The 18,763-nt window shown below is 48.6% G+C and overlaps 9 protein-coding genes across 9 annotated transcripts; 5 read left to right on the top strand and 4 right to left on the bottom strand.

Moving 5' to 3' along the window:
- Positions 1 to 1,263: 1,263 nt before the first annotated feature.
- Positions 1,264 to 3,665, top strand: BT62DRAFT_1003797 (general amino acid permease AGP2; the record flags this gene model as incomplete). The annotated part of the gene is made up of 15 exons (XM_043176977.1): positions 1,264 to 1,374; positions 1,431 to 1,461; positions 1,517 to 1,576; positions 1,630 to 1,692; positions 1,751 to 1,788; positions 1,839 to 2,017; positions 2,075 to 2,109; positions 2,162 to 2,284; positions 2,340 to 2,447; positions 2,505 to 2,930; positions 2,984 to 3,026; positions 3,077 to 3,152; positions 3,208 to 3,275; positions 3,325 to 3,484; positions 3,537 to 3,665. 15 exons carry the CDS (start codon positions 1,264 to 1,266, stop codon positions 3,663 to 3,665), a joined length of 1,650 nt encoding a protein of 549 aa, XP_043041519.1.
- Positions 3,666 to 3,695: 30 nt separating this feature from the next.
- Positions 3,696 to 5,098, bottom strand: BT62DRAFT_946882 (proteasome-domain-containing protein). Its single transcript, XM_043187997.1, has 7 exons — positions 4,845 to 5,098; positions 4,640 to 4,790; positions 4,521 to 4,589; positions 4,329 to 4,471; positions 4,244 to 4,273; positions 3,950 to 4,190; positions 3,696 to 3,887 (listed from the first exon to the last, which is right to left on the bottom strand). The coding sequence occupies exons 1-7, from the start codon at positions 5,013 to 5,015 to the stop codon at positions 3,754 to 3,756; spliced, it is 939 nt and encodes a 312-aa protein (XP_043041518.1). The 5' UTR covers positions 5,016 to 5,098; the 3' UTR covers positions 3,696 to 3,753.
- A 212-nt stretch (positions 5,099 to 5,310) lies between these two features.
- Positions 5,311 to 6,321, top strand: BT62DRAFT_748773 (uncharacterized protein). The gene is made up of 5 exons (XM_043182138.1): positions 5,311 to 5,529; positions 5,587 to 5,674; positions 5,731 to 5,983; positions 6,035 to 6,155; positions 6,269 to 6,321. Exons 1-4 carry the CDS (start codon positions 5,397 to 5,399, stop codon positions 6,053 to 6,055), a joined length of 495 nt encoding a protein of 164 aa, XP_043041517.1. The 5' UTR covers positions 5,311 to 5,396; the 3' UTR covers positions 6,056 to 6,155; positions 6,269 to 6,321.
- Positions 6,322 to 6,953: 632 nt separating this feature from the next.
- Positions 6,954 to 10,699, bottom strand: BT62DRAFT_748748 (uncharacterized protein). The gene is made up of 7 exons (XM_043182137.1): positions 10,284 to 10,699; positions 9,700 to 10,188; positions 9,436 to 9,645; positions 9,061 to 9,386; positions 8,832 to 8,997; positions 8,395 to 8,780; positions 6,954 to 8,343 (listed from the first exon to the last, which is right to left on the bottom strand). The coding sequence occupies exons 1-7, from the start codon at positions 10,461 to 10,463 to the stop codon at positions 7,155 to 7,157; spliced, it is 2,946 nt and encodes a 981-aa protein (XP_043041516.1). The 5' UTR covers positions 10,464 to 10,699; the 3' UTR covers positions 6,954 to 7,154.
- A 450-nt stretch (positions 10,700 to 11,149) lies between these two features.
- BT62DRAFT_748784 (uncharacterized protein) lies at positions 11,150 to 11,857 on the bottom strand. Its single transcript, XM_043182139.1, has one exon. The coding sequence runs from the start codon at positions 11,625 to 11,627 to the stop codon at positions 11,256 to 11,258; it is 372 nt and encodes a 123-aa protein (XP_043041515.1). The 5' UTR covers positions 11,628 to 11,857; the 3' UTR covers positions 11,150 to 11,255.
- A 1,309-nt stretch (positions 11,858 to 13,166) lies between these two features.
- BT62DRAFT_965796 (NHP2/L7aE family protein) lies at positions 13,167 to 13,796 on the top strand (the record flags this gene model as incomplete). The annotated part of the gene is made up of 4 exons (XM_043188790.1): positions 13,167 to 13,315; positions 13,367 to 13,427; positions 13,485 to 13,588; positions 13,638 to 13,796. Exons 1-4 carry the CDS (start codon positions 13,250 to 13,252, stop codon positions 13,794 to 13,796), a joined length of 390 nt encoding a protein of 129 aa, XP_043041514.1. The 5' UTR covers positions 13,167 to 13,249.
- A 242-nt stretch (positions 13,797 to 14,038) lies between these two features.
- Positions 14,039 to 14,889, top strand: BT62DRAFT_890832 (ubiquitin-conjugating enzyme; the record flags this gene model as incomplete). Its single annotated transcript, XM_043183040.1, has 8 exons — positions 14,039 to 14,104; positions 14,158 to 14,241; positions 14,302 to 14,350; positions 14,409 to 14,432; positions 14,481 to 14,590; positions 14,640 to 14,719; positions 14,779 to 14,799; positions 14,847 to 14,889. 8 exons carry the CDS (start codon positions 14,039 to 14,041, stop codon positions 14,887 to 14,889), a joined length of 477 nt encoding a protein of 158 aa, XP_043041513.1.
- A 341-nt stretch (positions 14,890 to 15,230) lies between these two features.
- BT62DRAFT_930099 (uncharacterized protein) lies at positions 15,231 to 17,115 on the top strand. The gene is made up of 2 exons (XM_043185858.1): positions 15,231 to 16,172; positions 16,228 to 17,115. Exons 1-2 carry the CDS (start codon positions 15,294 to 15,296, stop codon positions 16,885 to 16,887), a joined length of 1,539 nt encoding a protein of 512 aa, XP_043041512.1. The 5' UTR covers positions 15,231 to 15,293; the 3' UTR covers positions 16,888 to 17,115.
- On the bottom strand, positions 16,968 to 18,523 carry BT62DRAFT_946872 (zf-DHHC-domain-containing protein). Its single transcript, XM_043187996.1, has 2 exons — positions 17,836 to 18,523; positions 16,968 to 17,787 (listed from the first exon to the last, which is right to left on the bottom strand). Exons 1-2 carry the CDS (start codon positions 18,513 to 18,515, stop codon positions 17,205 to 17,207), a joined length of 1,263 nt encoding a protein of 420 aa, XP_043041511.1. The 5' UTR covers positions 18,516 to 18,523; the 3' UTR covers positions 16,968 to 17,204.
- Positions 18,524 to 18,763: the final 240 nt, after the last annotated feature.

Raw genomic sequence — 18,763 nt, 5'->3', positions numbered from 1 at the left:
ACGAGCTCAGCGCCTGGATTCCGAATGAGATTAACGCGATGGAACACGGGCGTCAGCGAACGTTCTGCACTAACCTGTCCAGTGCTCCAATCATTCGTTATAGCCTACGCTAGACGAGACAAAGATGAAGTAGCTTGCTAGTAACTACCCTCCCTTTTGAATTTCATGTCTAGCGTCGGTCCCGCTTGTCAAATGCAAATGCTAATGCTTGTGCAGGCCCGGCATCAGTGTCACCCTTGCCAGTGGTGTCCCCCTCTCCTGATGTACCGATCTGCGTCATCAGCTTGATTCGAAATCCTCACCAATCTGGACCTCAGACCCGTTTCAGGTGACGGACATGCTCGGTCCAGCTGCAGGCAGTACAAGGACAGTAGTAAACATCCTCAAACTTGGATAGCGAATAGAAAACATGACTTAGTTTAGGAAATGTGTATTTCTTTTTTTGATGCATCCCAGATGAGTCCTCAGGTATCGGTACCGACGGTGCGCAGCATCCTAGATATGGCCATTTCCTGAGGGAACCGAAGACGAGAGAAATAACATCAGCAAGTCTAAGGGTGAGCAGCACCAGATCGAGGACCAAAAGACATCCAGTATCCGAGTGGGCAGATACCATACTATCGTGAGCTTGAGAATGAACTGGCAAAAAAGCAAAACAGCACAGCCACCAATTCGTCTGTTGACCATTTTCTGTGGCACGTCGTTGAACGAGTCTTGCTGGTTACATCCGGTATTACTTATTTTCTTCGATGCCGCAACAGACCACTGACTGTTGATATCAGTTCGTGTTATTTAAATCATCATACTGCACATTCAATTTCGCGTCAATTGCTGCTCGACTGTACTTTACCCGAGCAGAGGCATTATAGACGTCAACCATCCTGCTGGGTCGTGCAACAACAGAAATAAGATAAGTTATATATACGATAAGCTATCTCCCATCAACACGCCTTCCAGATCGCACACCATCTGTCCATATACTGGCTCCTTTGTCTTCCCTCTAACACCTTCCAGTGCATTGGTACCCTGACAATTAGCCAGAGCCAAGCCCTACAACCCAAGCCGGGCTAGGGCCAGCCGCCCTTTTCGTCGACTCCACAAGTACTTTATCGATTATCCATCAAAAGGATCACATGCAATTCCTCTTCAGTTCCTCTCGGGCATCAGTTGAGGCCCGTATTCTATATAATGACGTGCTTCCCGGACTCGGAACTGTATTAATTTGTAGGTACTATCGCGAAAGGACGTTGGATTCGTACCGCCATGAGCTTCAAAGACCGCCCGGTAGACGACAAAGAAATTGTCGAAGAGACTTTGACCTATCACGGGTCAGAGAGCCTCTATTCCAATGATCAGACCCATCGGAAACTCAAGGTGTGTTCGTTCCGTTCCTTTTCGTCCTTGTAATGGAACACTGACTCCTTCCACAGAGTAGACACATTCAACTCATTGGCATCGGGGGTGAGTTGTCATACCCTACATGCGAGGCTGTCATCTCTAACGCATCTTTCCAAAGGAACAATCGGAACAGCACTTTTTGTCCAGATTGGCGAGTCACTGACCAAAGGAGGACCTGGTATGGCTCTTTTTAATCCGTGGTCGCATATAAAACTCCAAATTCCCACCTAGCTAGCTTGTTCCTTGCCTTTACGATATGGTCCACCTTTATTCTTGCGGTCAGCAACTGTCTCTGTGAGAACCCAGGTGCTTCCCAGACCAAAGCCCCAACTCACCCCACCTCCTTCCCCAGCTGAGATGGTCACCTGGATCCCCATCTCTTCCCCATTTGTATGTAACCATGCTCCATCTCAAATTTAATTTCAATACTGTTGCCACAGGTGCGGTTCGCCGACCGCTTCGTAGACCCAGCCCTTGGATTCACTGCCGCCTTCAACTTTTTCGTCTTCGAAGCAGCACTAGTCCCCTTCGAGATCGTGGCCTTCAACGTCGTATTGCAATTTTGGACAGACAAAATCCCTGTTGCTGTTGTTATCGCCTTTGTGATTGTGTGCTATGCGTACGTTACAATATGTTCCCCATTTAGTGATGATGATTGACGGGAGTGCGATAATAGTTTTTTGAATGTTTTCGCCGTAAAATGGTATGGAGGTCAGAAATTTCCCTCTATTCTCTATTTCGCGTATCTGATTTCCTACTCAAGAGTCCGAGTTTTGGTTAGCATTTGGCAAGGTTCTTCTTGCCCTTGGCTTGATAGCGTTCACGTTCATTACCATGGTGGGTGGTAATCCATTACACGACGCGTACGGATTCCGCTACTGGAACCGTTCGTCTTCCTATTTCGCATACCTTCCGCTCGTCACTCACCAGATAGTCTCCAGCGTCCAAAGTATCAGGCGCACCATTCGCAGAGTTCATCCAAAAAGGCGACCTGGGCCGCTTTATGGGCTTCCTCGCCTGCCTTATCCAAGCATCTTTCACTATCGCAGGTATGTATGCTTGGTTACTTCCTCTATTTTCTCCGCCTCCTTATCTCCCTATCTCAGGACCGGATTATGTTTCAATGACCGCGGGCGAGGCAGAACTCCCGCGCAAAACCCTTCCTCGAGCATACAAGAGCGTGTTCTACCGGCTGACCACCTTTTTTGTCCTTGGTTCCCTGTGCATAGGAATCGTGGTACCTTACAATGACACGAACCTCTTGAAAGCGCTCTCTGATGCCCGGCCGGGGGCTGGGTCTTCTCCCTATGTCATTGCGATGCAGCGCATGGGGATCCCAATCCTGCCCCACTTCGTCAACGCTTTAGTAATGACGTCCATCTTCTCAGCGGGGAACAGTTATGTGTATTGCGCTAGTAGGACGTTGTTTGGCTTGGCGCTCGACGGCAAGGCTTTGAGGATCTTTGCTAGGTGCACAAAGTCTGGTGTGCCTATCTATTCCGTCACTTTGACGCTGGCGATAGCTCTCTTGGGTAAGCTACGCTCGTTCGGAGGATCTGCACTAGGTTTTGACGAGTTCCGGTAGCTTTTTTACAGGTCTCGACTAACTCGGCTGTGGTCCTTAACTGGTAGGTTATGTGATCAATTCACTGTCCATCGTCTTCAATGTTTCGTCAAGGTTCGTAAGCCTTGTGACAGCCTCGCAGTTGTTGAACTTTTCTTTCATCTCGTTCACATATATACGGTTTTACAACGTGGGTGAAAGCGTTCGTTTCGCGTTTTTAGTTTGGTTAATACGATGCTTTGTAGGCGCTTAAGGCCCAAGGCATTGATCGCTCGACATTGCCTCATAAAAGTTTCTGGCAGCCTTTCTGCGCGTACGTGATCCTCTCGCTTGTTCCAACAAGTCTCTCAGTAGTCTTACAGATACTACGCACTCTTTGGTAACGTGGTCATGGCTTTCGTTGGTGGCTATACCGTATTTCTCAAAGGCAGATGGGATGTACCTACTTTTCTCTTCTCCTATGCAATGATTGGAATCTGCCCCGTCCTGTTTGTGGCATGGAAGGTGTATCACCGAACACCAGTCTGTATATTTTCTTTATGGTCACGTTTGAAAACTAATGCTCTTCTTTCAGTGGCGGAAACCTACCGAAGTCACCTTCTTCGAGCTAGAGCGATCCCAGATAGACCAGTATGAGGAGAACTTCGTAGATGAGGCTTCCTCAAATCGTTTCCTTCGATTCTGGAACTGGATCTTTTCATGACCGATGCATAGCACTAGCACTACTCCCATCAAGCGTAGAAGATTGGCATATAATTTGGTTTTCATAATATATGATACATATCCAATAACTACGCCTGGGCTGCCACAGGAGGATTTGCCGAGCTAAGCCCTTCAACCCGCAACTCGTATCCGTATCCGCCACCAGTAGCCCCGAGTACATTGCCCGGGCCATCGTAGTGCATCTTGGATATATCATAGTTACCTATAGGATTCAATTTTCTCAAGTCAGTAAATGTATCTTGACCTAATGAGGTAGGTACGAACCAATGAATTTCCATCCGTCTTCTTTGACGTGGTAGAGATTACATGTGTTTCCAGAGAAAGCGTCTCTGTGACCAGCAGCATAGATGCTACGCCTGCCGAGTTCTTGGGCCTCCTCATCCGTCAAGTCCCAGCGGTAACCTTGATCCAGCACACCATACGCGAATGTACTGCCGGAGCCTACAGAGAACAGGTCGCCCTTCAGGCGCGTGCCATCAGAGTCAACATAGAACACGGCTGGACCCTAGATGCTGTCATGAATTTGCGAAGAGCTGAAGCCGTATTCAACAAACGTACAGTCTTATCCCAACCACAGATCATCGTTCCCTGGGTGCGATGATACGTTAAGAACCGATAGAAGGGAGGATATCACAGTGCATACCATACTTAATCCCATACCCTTGTAACTGTACACGAGGTTGCTTAGATATTTGCTTGCTGCAGACACGGATATGCGCTCCCGGTTTCGAAGCTCGTGAAGTCGACAGTGCATTCCAAGGTATGTTTCCCAGTATTGACAATCGGCTGTAAATAGCTGTAAGCCAAATGCACTCCAGATACACTGAGAACATACCTGCACCACCAGCCATGGTTCCAAGAAGGTAGGGATTGATTTCAATGACCTTTTTTACAGTTCCCGAGGCTTTGAAACTTCATTAGACCGAGCCAAAGAATTAGGAAGTTTACACTTACCGACGTAGCTGCCTGCAGTAGCACGAGAATCGACTGCAACAATAACACCTCCTTGGAATCTGAAAGCAAGCGTTGTTGTTCCATGAGAGATCTTGATCTTGCAAGTGGGGTCGGCATGGTCATCGGTGTGTAGCCTTAGAAAGGCTGTTGGCTGGTAACCGAATTGTCAGTCCTCTGGTCCACATATACCAAACATCCTGCTCACATCCGGAATATTCGGGACACTGAAAGTTGGTACACCTTTTGCCAGACTGCCAAAGCCAGCCTCAGAACCCCACATAGCATCAGAAAACTCTTCCTCATCAGCAGCCTTCTGCGCCTTTCGCAACTCTGCCAGAGCGCCTGTTGTCGAAAAACGGTCGGCGAATGTGTTCATGATAGTAAAATGAGAAGACGTAGGCTAAATCCAATGGTGACGCGGCCGTGTTGTTTGGATAGTTGCTTGGACTGAGGGTCGGAGGCAAATACAGCTAGATTAACGGTCCGAATATCCGGACCAATTATATTCTTGCCCCTCCGCGCGGAACTGTAAATGATGGTTGGCACATCCAGATATTCGTTTATATTCTCCGTGATAGTAACTGAGACAAGAAACCTCGTGAGGGGGCAAGTTGTCACCTATTTTGATAGATACCGCATATATTCCTCATCTCTTTCTTTCCGTTACCACCTCCTAAGCCCTTCTTCCTCTCCGGTTTCGTCAATTCTTTTCGTCGCTCCTAGTCGAGCGACGTGCAGCCTGGAGCTGGTTTGAAAGATGACTTTCATTCGGTGTCGCACTTTTCTGGGGTGTCTACCACTTGCGTCGGGGGTCTGGCTACTCTCCCTGGTGGGGCTGATGCTGGGGGCGTCTGCGGCCGTAGGTAGTTGGATGGAAATCAATCTCATGGGTATAACGTTGCTTTATCTCTCGTTGCGAAATTGCGAGTACTAACACCCCTGTGCAGCATCCCATCCATTGCCACTTCAAGACGAGATTGCCCAGTTCGTTCAAGCCATCATCTTCTCCTTGTTAGGACTCTTCTCTATTCTTGGGTATGCTGAATTCTTTAAAGAAGTCTTTTAGAACAGAAATCTCATTGTGACATCAGTTTCGCCGAAGGCATCTGCAAGAACCGCAGCCTCGCCTTCGTCTATTGCAAGCTTATTGCAATTCATTACGCTGCGACAATCGTGGCTTTTGCATTCACATTGTACTCAACGTTCAGACACGTTGATTCGTTGACCGTCGCGTCCTGTATACAGGGAGACCTCGATGAATTTGCTGTTCAGTTCTGCAACAAGGGTTGGTCTTTCGTGAAAGGGCTTCCGATTATTTGGTACATCGTCGTTTTGTTGGTTCAAGCTTGTATGTATGACCTAAAAATGTGCGCCCCGACTAATCCGCAATCTCAGATGCCTATATCCTTGCAATAAATTTTGCGGAGCAGTTGGACATCGATGACATATCTCGTATATCAAGGCATTTTACGGTCCTATCCTCCGATGGAATCCCTTTCCATTCCAAGAACATGGAGTATGGTATGTCCGATCTGCCCAATGCAACTTTCGTGGCAAAATTTGCTGATCGCCTCTACGTGTCAGTATAGCCTAGGAACTGTTTGTTTCGTACTAAGCTATCAGATACAGTACTATCCCTATGCTAGTGCTCGTCTGGAATATATCGACGCAGGTACTTGTCCGTATAATCCTTGGGAATTCCTTCATCTACTGCATCTCTGATAACTTTGTTCATTCGTTCGATATATTTCACCTTTGGTTACTATCCAACACCCTCTCCGTATTCGCATATGAGGCAATTTATGATGGTATCTGCCTTGCTACTTGTCCTAACATCACAGGAAGCATTCTCTTCTGATAACTGGTGGGAACGCTCTCATATTGGTCCAGAACTTTCTCCTTTGCATTGATCTTTGCACGGGACAATGTTGGCATAACCACTGCGTTTGTTGATGATCCATCGCCTGTGAGCGGCGATCACTGATCAGGACAGTGCTATGCAGATTATACATACTACTCTTTAAGCAACCCAAGGCCGAAGAAGTTATTCGTGAGAAGGGGGGAGGAGCGGGAGGCGCGAAGGTCCATTCGCTCTCTCCAGAGATTGCTACCATATCCAGGATAGACTGTTACAGCTTCAGTTATCGTGCTGCTCAAGTTTGAAATTTGGAAGTCGTTGGGTGCTAACGTGTGTCCGCGTGCACCCACCTTGACGCTTCTATCAAATTTCCGATTGGCAATCACATAATATTCCAGTCCGAAGTACAATATTCACAAGTACAATAAGAGGACCTATGTATTACGAGAAATGTATCGAAACTGCATACGGAAACTGGAGTTTTGACCTCTGCTCATCGAGAGAATGAATGATAAATCTCTAATAAAATACACGACGCGAGGAGAGGAAGTAATTTATGTCATTATAAGAACAAAACAAACGTGCCGACCAAGAGTACAAGAGAGAAAGAGATATATTAGCTGTACATGAGAACCCGAGAAAACGCAGAAGAAAACATCAATAACTGCCTTGTGTTGCCCCCACAGGCTGTGCCGTTGCCATCGTTGGCGTCGAGGGTAGGCGAGGCGGAGATTGTGATTGTGAAATCGAGGGTATGGGTGAGGGGCTGCTATGCTGAACATGGGGTGACAACATGTTTCGCGACAAGGCCATCCTCGTTCCATTCGCCGACGCTGGTGTAACATGTGCCAGATTCGGCGAGAGGGACCCACTGATCATTGTGACGTCCAATCCATTAGCCACAGCCGTTGGCCTTAGCATCGGAGAGCCATTGACTCCGTGCGACCACTGTATCTGTTGGCGCACCGCCGGAAGCTTCATGTTACTGATGTTAGCTGGATTGTAGTTCACGTTCTGTGGTACAACGTGCATATATGGACTAGGAATAGGACGCACGCCATTGATCTGAATAGCCGTCATATCCTGGTTACCAGGGGCTGCGAACACCGATTTCAGATTTTGCATTTGTTGGGCACTCAGTCCACTCTGGACGTTCATGTACTGCGCATGATTCGAAAGGGGGGATCCTTGGAAGCCATTAATATGGTATCCAGGATGTAGGATATGAAGCGGCTCCTGTAACTTAGCCAAGTTACCTTGACCATTGATATTGACCTCTTGCACATGAGGAACAGCTTCCTGCAAATGTGGAGACGGAGATGATTGCGGAATAGCCACTGCACCGTTCGGTATAGAATATCCAGATTCGATCTTGACAGCATCAAGGTGTGGCATATTTATAGCGGCGCGGGCGACACCATTTATACCACTGAGGGGAGGAGAAAGTTGTAGGGCGGAAGAGGGCGAGGATAATGGAGGCGAGGCACTGTGCATCCCATTAGGAATCACCGGCCCTACGCGCATGCCACTAGAAGATATGCGCATGTGGCTTAGACCAGCGCTCGACATCTTAACCTGTTGCTGGGAGGATATGGGGGAACCGTTTGGCATGGGCATTATCGTACCCTGCTGTGCGGCTACTTGCGCTTGCTGGGCAGCGTGGGAAATCATTGGCTGTGGTCCAGGTCTGGGGCCCATGTCGCGTCTAACGATGGCATTGGCAAGACCCAGCTTGAAAGGAATGACGACCTCTTTACGACCATCAGAGTTGTATTTAGTTATGGAAGGGTCCGTCAAAAGACTCTGGTCTACGTCAGCCAGAAGGTGAACAGAATGCCGGATATATCTAAGATAAAAGTAAGCCGGAGTATAGAACACATGTAAGCATTGGACTCACTTGAGACCGTAGTCGTCGACGAGTTGTCGATCCTGCTCTTCAGAATTTGAAATGCCAATCGATGGTGCGTCATCGGAGTCGAAGCGCCAACGTTCTTGCAATCGCTTCGTCTGCTCGGTGTCTACGTCGACATCCATACCATCCGGGTCGGTAGGACTTTCCCGCCGAGTTACCAACCCAGAAAGTGTACCTCGTCGATCTAGATGCATACGACCGCCTCGCCCGATACGTAGACGAACTGGTCTTGGTTGTCGTAGTCGCGTTGAAGCAGGGCTTGAATCCAGAGTTGATGATAATGACACTGCTGGCCACTTAGGGGCATCGGAAGGTCCCACATGCTTGAAGACTCGAGAAGGAAAAGACACAAATGATGGAACATAGGAGTTCTATGTATATGGATGGGCAATGACCGAAGGAAAAGAGAAGTAAACACTTACATCGATAGTGTCCTCCCATTGATGATCTTTTTCCTTTCGTTTCTGCAAGGCGTTCTCGACTTTCGCGTGTATTGCAGCACATCTCTCTTTTGGACGAATGGACGGTTCCGTGCGAATAGCAGGTGAGGGTATAATAACCTCTGGCTTGACTGGTATACGTGCGCGGCTAGAAAAAAAAAAAGATGAGTTTATTATAGTCAACAAAAGGGAATGCAATCTAAACACTAACAGGTCTGGTTTCTTCGCAGGAGGTTCTTTGTCGACTAGGAGCTCCTCATTCGAAGTATCACCAGCAAGAGAAGGATTTCTACGTTTGAGATCAACAATTGCAATACGGCGTTGCCAAACGTTCAACCCAAGCCGCCCCAATTCGCATTTGGTACACTCTCGTCTGATGATATCCTTCGAAATTTCCAAGGGTTCAGAAAGTTGTTTGTTCAGAGCATTCAGCCTGTCAGAGGAATTTACTTGCGAAGCGCGAGTTTTGCGGATGGCCTTCGCTTCTCGCCGACGGAAGCAAATGTAGGATTCATTCAAAATATCCGACTCATCACCCTAAAATGATTGTGAGAAAAGAAGAGCTGATAGGTTGCACAGAATTTACATTAAGCTGAGGTATAATCCGTTGACCACCTCGTTCAATTCTGCGCTCCTTCCAATACGGATATATCAAACGAGCCATGCGTAGCAATTGCAGAGGAGGGGGGATTCCCCGAGGGACAAAATATCGGGCGAACAGGGAATCCGGAAGGGTGTTCGCGAAGGTATCGTGATAGTTCGAAAACTCCGGAAAAGTCATGCCCTCTTTCAGACTCTGCGTATGACTTATCAGTGAGCTGACAATGCAGTATAAGCATCTCCTGCGTACATGATGCAAATACTCTGTTTCCTCATGCGTAATCAGCTCGAACAATCCCATCACCAACTCGAAGTGTTCCTCTCCAACCTGAACCGGAGTTGCAGTATCAGGTTCCTTACCCTTGCTCTTGGCACTTCGCGCCGACGTCCTCGTACTGGCTGAAAGTGATGCTTGGGTACTAGTTCCTTCACCTCTGGCTTCCTCATTGTTCTTGTCCAGCCACTCTTTGTCCCGTTCATCCATGTAGTAGGTGCATCCATGGGCAAGTCCGATCTGACACTTCTCCTCAACAGTTTCCGAGGAGAACACATACGAGGCTGGATCCCTCCATTTATTAGCAGGATAAAGAGTCTCGTAATTATCGACGACTCCAGTGGAGTCGGGGGTCGGAATATATGCGACGGAGCTCGCGGTCTTATCAGATGCGCCCCGAGCGGGCCGCACAGAGTGCTGGTTGCGCAATGCTGCCTCACTGAGGACTTGTTGCAAGTGGTGTTCCTGAAGAAGTCGATTAGTCAGCAAATCCACGGATCGCACTGCCACCCAGTGATGGCGGAATGAATGACTCTGATTGGCTCACAGCGAGCACTTACATTCGCATCCTCCTGGTCGACACCTGCAACGCTCTGGAGCATACGGTGCTTCTCGTCGTCCTCATCAGGGATAATCGGATCGGCCTCGACATTTCCAATGTGAATTCTGAGACGGCTCTTGTTCGTAATCCGGTTGCGATTCCTGAGAGTGGATGGCACCGGTGGTTGAGAACGGGGCATGTCATGGAGAGTGTTGCGTTGGAATCAGAGGGTAGTATGGGAAAAGTCCACACAATAATGCTTGAGGTCGTTGACGATGTCAATGCCCACGCCCTCGTCGTCGTGAGGCGTTGTCGGATTTCCGAACTGGGTGGGTTCGGCTCGGCGAATTCGGCACAGAAAATTCTTATCTTAAACAAACAATGACGTCACATGAGATGCTGCGCCTTTCCAATGTATAATTGTATTCAGAGCTAAGGGAGTTTTGAGAACTATGGTAGGAAGGTAGGAATGAAGATAAACATACCTAAGGTTTTCGACAAAAAATGCTTTACGACTCTACATACAAATTAGGAGTTAGCTTTGTTTATCTCCGATACTTGTCATTGGAAGCGTACATTTGTTTCTCAAGTCAGAAAGATGGGCAGTGGGATGATATGGTGAAAGACAACATACAAGATGTATACTGAAACTGCGATATGTGCGTCAAGGCATGAGTTGCGGTCCCAAGACGTCTCCCATCGACGAAAAATGATAACGAGAAGCATCGACACCCAGAAACATTCCGGAAGCCCTGGCATATTTTAAGCCATGGTGGCATCGCGGAGGGCTGGGTGGGCTGTTGGACGAAAGTGGTGGGCGCACATCAAGGATCGAGTACTCGCATCCGTGCCGAGCCTGCGAAAAAGTTCGCGCTGCACAAAACGGCGAGCAAAAGATGAAAAACGTCAAAACGTCTCACATAACCACCCAGCAGAAGGACAGCCACGTCTGTGTCCAGGCAATTGTGTGCATTGGACGAGGTCGCGCTAATCAGTAACCATGGTCAGAACGTCTTTTAAGCGAGTGATCCTGGTGTAACTGGCAAAGAGAAGAGACAAAAGAAAGCATGAGAGAGAAGTCCACGAAGTAGATAGAGCCTGAGAACCCTGAGTCATCGCGATGGCTATCTGCGGCGTTCAGTCGGAGCAATCGTCCAGCAGAAGACAGGAAAACAAGGAACCAAGGGACTATTCGCACGAAAAAAGAGATCATGGAGCGACGCAGCCCACCATGGCATGGTATCGTCGAAGGGATGCCGCGCGTTCTAAACCGGTGTGAGAGAAGGACGCCCATGAGCCACTGCAAAGATGCATCAGTCTGGGAACGTGTATGTAAGAAACGGGTAGAAGAGATGAGGAACATAAGAAAGACACTTGTAGAATTTTGCCGCTTTTCTAGATTAACAAACACCCAACGTCGCCGCAAACGAAAAACTCGGTGCCCTAGGAGCAATGCCCAGGAAAAAGGCCAGAAAATGATATAGTTCGCAAATATGCAAAGAGAAAGAGGTAAGGAAAGTACACGCCAGAGCAGGATAACAAGTATGGACAGGCCACCTCGCTAATGGTGCATGATGCACCCGGAAGTAACATGGGTAAGAGAGAGAAACCTGGAACAGGATTTTGCCCATACGCCACTGACCACGTGGGGGATTCGGCTGTCGCCGGACGCCTTCGACATTTCGTTCCTTCCCCCTTTCCACTCCCTGTCTTCCAAATTTTATGGTGACAACTAGTTTGGTCTCGTGTTGTTTCATGACACATCTCTACTGCAATACTCGATGCAGATAAACAGTAGTTTGTTGATTGGGGTAACGACGTATGACTTGGACGGGCAATTTCCGCAGCGCGGTAACATTTCCGATCTCTCGAATTTATCCTAGTCAAGGGCAGCTGCTAGCAACGGTAGCTACACCGTGATGGCACTACATGTAAGGATTGTAGAGTCACCAAATCACTACGCCAACTAGGATCTATTTGGGCTTTCGTCTCTACTTTCGTAACTGAACACGAATCAGTGGCATTAAAGCCTTCTCTTGCGCTCAGCTCGGCCTCCATGCTCAAAAGATATCCCAATTCCATGGTAATATGTAGCAACGCGTATCGCCGCTGTAATTGCCCTGCATTGCTTGTTGTTGCCCGTCGGCGCCTCTGCGGCCAATGTAGTGAACTACTAGAGCTGTGTTGTCGTCCGGTTGGCGCACCACAGTTCTAGATGCCGGCGGCCTGAGACATCGTCCACGCGGTTACTCCTGGTCCGGACATGTCTTCGCTGTCGTACGTAACCGCTTCGTACAAGCTTGACTCCAATTTGTGAATCACCTCAACCACGCTCTCTACGCACGTCGAGGAATAGTCGGCATCGTGGAGTGTGAGAGCATCAACACGGATCACGTCCATATTACACGATGTATTCACAAGGTTAAGCTTCTATATTTCGATATTCTCACCTTGTTAATCCATCGCTACGGCGGGAAACCAGTTCAAATCAGCATAGCAGGCTTTTTCCGAACGCGACGCAGGAGGAACAAAGGAGGGAATTGAAGCTCGTAGTAAGTTCATAGAAAGCTTGAGGGCATTCACAAGAATGGGCAAACCCAGATTGCCAAACTACGCTCCAGAATATGCAGAAGCTGACTTGGCTGTGGGACCGAAACGCAGATGCGACAAGACAAGCCCGCCCTTGGGTACCAAGGGCGGGAAATTAGTCTATATGTTCGCTGTTATACATGTACCTGTATCATAGTAATGCGCCACGCCAATATACCTGAGGAAACTGGTTTCAGAAGACGGAGAGTCAACAAGTCAAGAGTCATGCTAAAAAAGGCGATCGATCGGTGATTTGGCAGCAAAGACCCTTTATGGACATTTCGAATCGGCCTGAGAATTTTTTCAAACGTCATCGACGCTCACGCCCAGCGACGACCAAGGATCAATCGTGAGGTCAACTCCAATCTTTTCATACTCAAAAGACATCCAACTGCAATGGCTGACGATGCGGGAGGAAAAGGAAAAGCATGGCCCCTTGCTGATCCCGAATTGACGAACTCTGTGCGTATTCTTATGCAATTGGTGGTTCGCGGCCTAACCGATACCATATAGATTCTTGACCTGGTTCAGCAGGCCACCGACTACAAGCAGCTTAAGAAAGGTGCCAATGAAGGTATAATTCTAGCGCTCTTGGTGAATGTTTTTGTTTCTGATCATCAGTTTCTCACAGCGACGAAAACTCTGAATCGGGGAATTTCTGAGTTCATTGTGTTGACGGCTGACACAGAGCCCTTGGAGATTTTGCTCCATCTTCCACTCTTGTGTGAAGAAAAGGTGAGTTTGTAAGGCTTTTATCTCGCCATGTATCTAAGGGTTCCCTTAGAATGTCCCGTATGTGTTTGTCCCGTCAAAGGCAGCCCTAGGACGTGCTTGCGGGGTCACTAGGCCGGTCATTGCTGTTAGCGTCCTCAGAAATGAGCAGAGGGAACTGGTCAGCCAGATAGAGACCATTAAATTTGATATCGAAAAGCTTTTGGTGTAGATCCATTGTGTTTTTGTACGACAATAAGAGTTTTGAACCAGTCTTTTTCTTTGTTCTTCCCCCCCCCCCACCTAAGCATTATAAAAGGCTCCTTGCAATTGTAGTAGAAGCCGCAATCCCAATACCCCAGCAGGGAAAACTTTAATTCAATATAACTTTTAGCATTAGAGTCAGTCTCACCAAGCTCTAGGCTGACTAAGCATATTCACTCTCTTCCTTCGCCAAGTTTCCAACGGCTCAGCATGTCGGGTATCTGCAGGCCGCGATTGGCGGAAGAGCGCAAGCAGTGGCGGAAAGACCATCCCTTCGTGTGTATCTCGCTGTGAACTGTTTTTCGCAGTGGTGACTGATATTGATCCAGGGATTTTTTGCCAAACCTTCGAAGGCGTCCGATGGATCCATGAATCTCATGGAATGGGAAGTCGGAATCCCAGGGAAATCTGGTGTACGTAGATATATGGGCTGTGCTCTTCGGCACGCCTCTTGTTAACTCGAATAACCTCAGACTGCATGGGACGGCGGGTTATTCAAACTAACTATGATTTTTCCTGAAGGTGTGTTCGTCTTTTGGCGTTTTCTGTCGCTCCCCCTCATCCTCGTTGCCCTGTCCAGATTATCCCTCAAAGCCACCCAAATGTCCGTGGCATATCTTTCCTTTATGTCATCCTCTTACCTGTCATACAGGCAAATTTACACCGCCTCTGTTCCACCCGAATGTTTATCCCTCTGGCACGGTTTGCTTATCGATCCTAGATGAGGAAAAGTCGTGGAAGCCAGCTATCACGATTAAACAGGTGCGGTCAATCGCTGGGGCGTCTAGATTTATCTCATGCCTCTGTCTAGATTTTGCTAGGTATACAGGATCTTCTTGATGATCCCAATGTGAATGACCCTGCCCAGAGCGAGGCATACACGATGTTCAAGTGCGTACTTGCCGTAATCCCACGTTTGGGTTGTTGGTTAAATCAATCTCCATCTCCAGGAATGACAAGGTAGCATACGAGTACGTTTAAAGTTTGTTTCGACTGCCACCTTGCTAATATCTTGCAGGAAGAAGATTCGTCAACAAGCTCGGGAGAATATACCCAAGTAGTTGTCAGCTTTTTTCAGCCGCCACCTCGGTCCTGTGCGCTGTCCTTTTTTTTGTTTCTAGTTTAATTGGTATAACAGTCTACTGTATTCTGTGCAAGAGTTGTGTGTACAGTACTGCCAAGCTGGCGACGAGGGTTACACCCAGTGTCCGCATCAATGTCATCCATCAACAACGCGTACTGATGGCTTCGCTTCAAGTTGCTCCTTCGTTGTTTGGAATGTAGAGAAAACATGTGTGAAGAGTTGCATGTGTGCCCTTGAAAAAATAAAAGAAAATATGACTGGCATCTCGTCGACATCTAACTTAGGCGGGCCGGCGTGCTAATACGTCACTCGTGTGACGAACGTTCCTTGGCTTAAGCTGTCATCGTCGTCCCCAACGTCGCTCTCCCTCCTTCCGCGACAATGTACGCCTCCCTCAGGGACCACGACTCGCCACCGCCGACGTCTCAATTTCGGAGGCCGTGGTCTCCTGAACCTTTCGACCCAAATCCACGGACTGAATTCTATGATTCCAAATTGAACTATCCTTGGTTCCCGACATACAACCCGCCGGCACGGAGGAGGGAGCCCAGTGTAGAGGCACTGGACTTGGCGGACTATGCTGCGATGCTGCGTAGGCAGCCACCTGCGCAGCCAAATTACGACTATAATGAAGATCCGAATGATTTCGACCATGATTCTGTGCATCGGGGAGTACCCAGCTTTGTGTCTAGAGGGGAAACACGCTCGTCAAACTCTCGCAATAATGCATCTAGGTTTCGTCCCTTTCCTTTGCCGTCACCACCACCACCAGCGACAGCGGCGCAGGCCCATATCGCAGACTCCGATCATGACATTGACGCCTCCCGCTTTCCTGCCTTTACTCGATATTGGTATACCTCACCGCCTCAGAATTCCCTACCATTCGACGAAGACCCATACATTCTACCGCCCAAGCGAATATCTCATAACGGGACACCATTCGATCCGGGCCATACCTACAACTCATTTCCGACACATTCCACTCAGTATACTGACTCAAATGCTCTTCCTTGGTCATCCGATCCAGACCCCCCTTCGTACCTTGATCCATCTCTCAAAGAGGAGCGCATTCGAATGCTTGAAAGGGAGTTTGCGAACACTCCCAATACTGCGCAGCAAGGAGAGGAGAGACCGCAGATTGGTATGGCAGATGGAAGAGGAAATCTGATTACACAAGGGCCGAGGAAACGTACTACAACGAGAGTTCTTCAGGTGCTGCTGTCCCTGGCTGCTGGTATCCCCGGGATATATGCTGCTGTGGTAGGGCAATTGACTTTGTCTTAGGTTTCCTCTCCAATAATGAATGCTTGATTAGGCCATCAAAACGAAGGGGACACCTCCGCCAGCGGGTACACCAGCTGCGTACGTTCTTTACATTGTCGCCATCATGACATTTCTTCTTCTCTTCGGGATGTTCGTCGTGCGTCCGTGTATCAAGCGACCAAAGAAGGAGCGAAGCGCTCCTGGACTTAACGGGATGATGGTGCTACCTGTATGTGGAAACGACAAGAAGAAAAAGAAAGGGAAGAAGGAAGGTCCACCGTCGCAAGATGTTCAGGTCAACCTCATCGTCGACCCGACAATGTTTCAACCACCACAAGAGGAAATCTCTGATTCAGAAGACGATGCTACACGGTGGGAAGGATCTACTGCCTCTTCGCGCCGCAAAAAGAATGCAAAACCTGCTAGGAGGAGCGTGTTTACTGGGCTTCATATGGAGGCGGAACGGCGGCGGGCGCGGTCCCGGGCTAAGAAAGTTGCCGTGGTCGACGTCTTTGGGCTTATCATATGGGGTGCCGTGTTCGTGGTTGTGCTGCTGGGCAAGAGGTGTCCCAGTGGTGACTACGAAGGGTGGTGCAACGCGTATAATGTATCCAGTGCTGCCGCCTGTCTTTTATGTGTGGCGTTTGGCATCAGTGTCTTTTTCGACATCAAGGATTTACATGCGAGTAAGATTTCCCCAAGGACGAGATGACCTTTCATTTCCGTTATGTTAACGATTTTTGACTTACCTTATTGGTGGATTCATCACATTTGTCAGGCTCTTGGTTGTTTATTTTATTACAGGCACATTTACGGACTTTTAACGACTACTGACGCACGCACATATCCATCTTATTCTTAATGTTATCACCCTGTATTCCTACATCCGCTACAGAGAACTTGAAGGAAAACGAGAAGTGTTGTATTGATGCGTCACCTCAATTGATGATTGTCAGTATTGACCATGGAATAAGTATAAACCCTAGAACCCGAATACAAGAGGGGTTAACAGTATAATCAAGGAGCGAGCTAGACGACATCCACCCCGATATGCATTCCAGGATTAACCTCTCTCCTGTCCTCCATTACTACTCCCGTGGGATCAAGCCAGGAATATCCTCTGGGTCTACATAACACAGCAACAATATTTCTCCTCCACGAGCCATGTGAGAACGGATTGGGTGGTGCAGGTCCAGCGACGAGCGTCTTGTGGGCCTGGTTTCGTATCTGTTCTATCGTCGTAATATTGAGCAGGAGTAGGCGCATATGATACGTCAGGAGCGCGCCAATAGGCCAAATGACCGCGATGCTCAGACAAAAGGCCACCGCGCTTCCTGTACCTTGACCGTGGCTCAAGGCCTTCCGGAAAGCGATGTCATTACGCCGGGTGAGGAAGTAAAGATGCAGAGCAGAAGATATTATGACAACGACGAGGGTCATGGCGGCGGCAAGAAGAAGAGTGAAGAAAGATGTATAATTGCGGCGACCGACACAGTTATTCACCCACTGACAGTGATGATCGCAGCCGTCGATACAATTGTCGCAGAGTTTGCAATGAGTAGATCGTGGTGGACGGTATGTTCGGCACGTAGGGCAATATTTGACGCGTACGCTGAGGAAGAACGTGAGACGCGCTAAGGAACAGTTTTAGAGTACATACACATCAGCTCGGACCTTTAGGATTCTCGGCATGGGTGCACTCGATCCATCTCCACTCTCCACTTCATGATACGGTGGATCTTCATCCAGACCTCTAGGCAAGATGCCCGGGTCAGTAAATGCTGTTACGAGCATACTGACGATCGTCACAAGGGAGAGGTAGGCAGTTATCACCACTAACACAATACCTCCCGGACCTTCATTATGCCACCACCAGACAGCGGTTGAGCTAAAGAAGGCTCCAGATATGCCAAACACTATGCACAAGGCGGCGGCGAATGCCCAGGGCGTATCTCCGCTGGTCAGAAGCCGTCCATGAAAGAAAAACCGATTGCGAGAAGGGTGTTGCGCATAGCGTCGAATTGTTCGATGAGATATGGGGTCTGTAGCGATAATTGAGTTGAGAGGGAGCGGGGGGGGCGTCGGATTGAAAGAAGAAGGAATTGGGCTCGGCGAAGAGACGGAAGAGGACTTAGACGTCAGGCGGAATGGCCGGTGGTCGTCCTCGTCAAGTGGGTGGAGCCGCTTAAGTGGGAAAGCGTCTGAGTCGTACTGCTGCTCATCGGGCTGCGACGACGACGACGACGGTCGCGAAAAGGATGGACGTGATGGACGGAAGAAGGATGTGGAAGGGTTGATGCCTGGTAGATGAGTGCGTCGAGACCCGGGCGTTGCGGTCATTGTGGACGGCAATGGAAGCTGGCTGAGCGACGTACGCTTCGTCGTCGACGGCGTTCCAGGCGGCGAGAACGATAACGAGTGTGGGGACGCCGGCATCACAATGGATGAGATGGTAAAAGCACAAGTGACGTTACCTCTGTGACACCTTGACTCGGGCCGCGACCTGTTCAATATCTACTGTCAAAAATATTACTTAGGCTGTTTTCAAGCTTCACTGATCATTCTGTGTCTGGCCGCCCGTTTACCGC

Source organism: Guyanagaster necrorhizus (assembly GCF_019112545.1).
Source record: "Guyanagaster necrorhizus MCA 3950 unplaced genomic scaffold BT62scaffold_8, whole genome shotgun sequence".
NCBI lineage: Eukaryota > Fungi > Basidiomycota > Agaricomycetes > Agaricales > Physalacriaceae > Guyanagaster > Guyanagaster necrorhizus.
The sequence above is the reverse complement of the archived record's forward strand: the minus strand, read 5'-3'. Positions and strand labels throughout refer to the sequence as shown.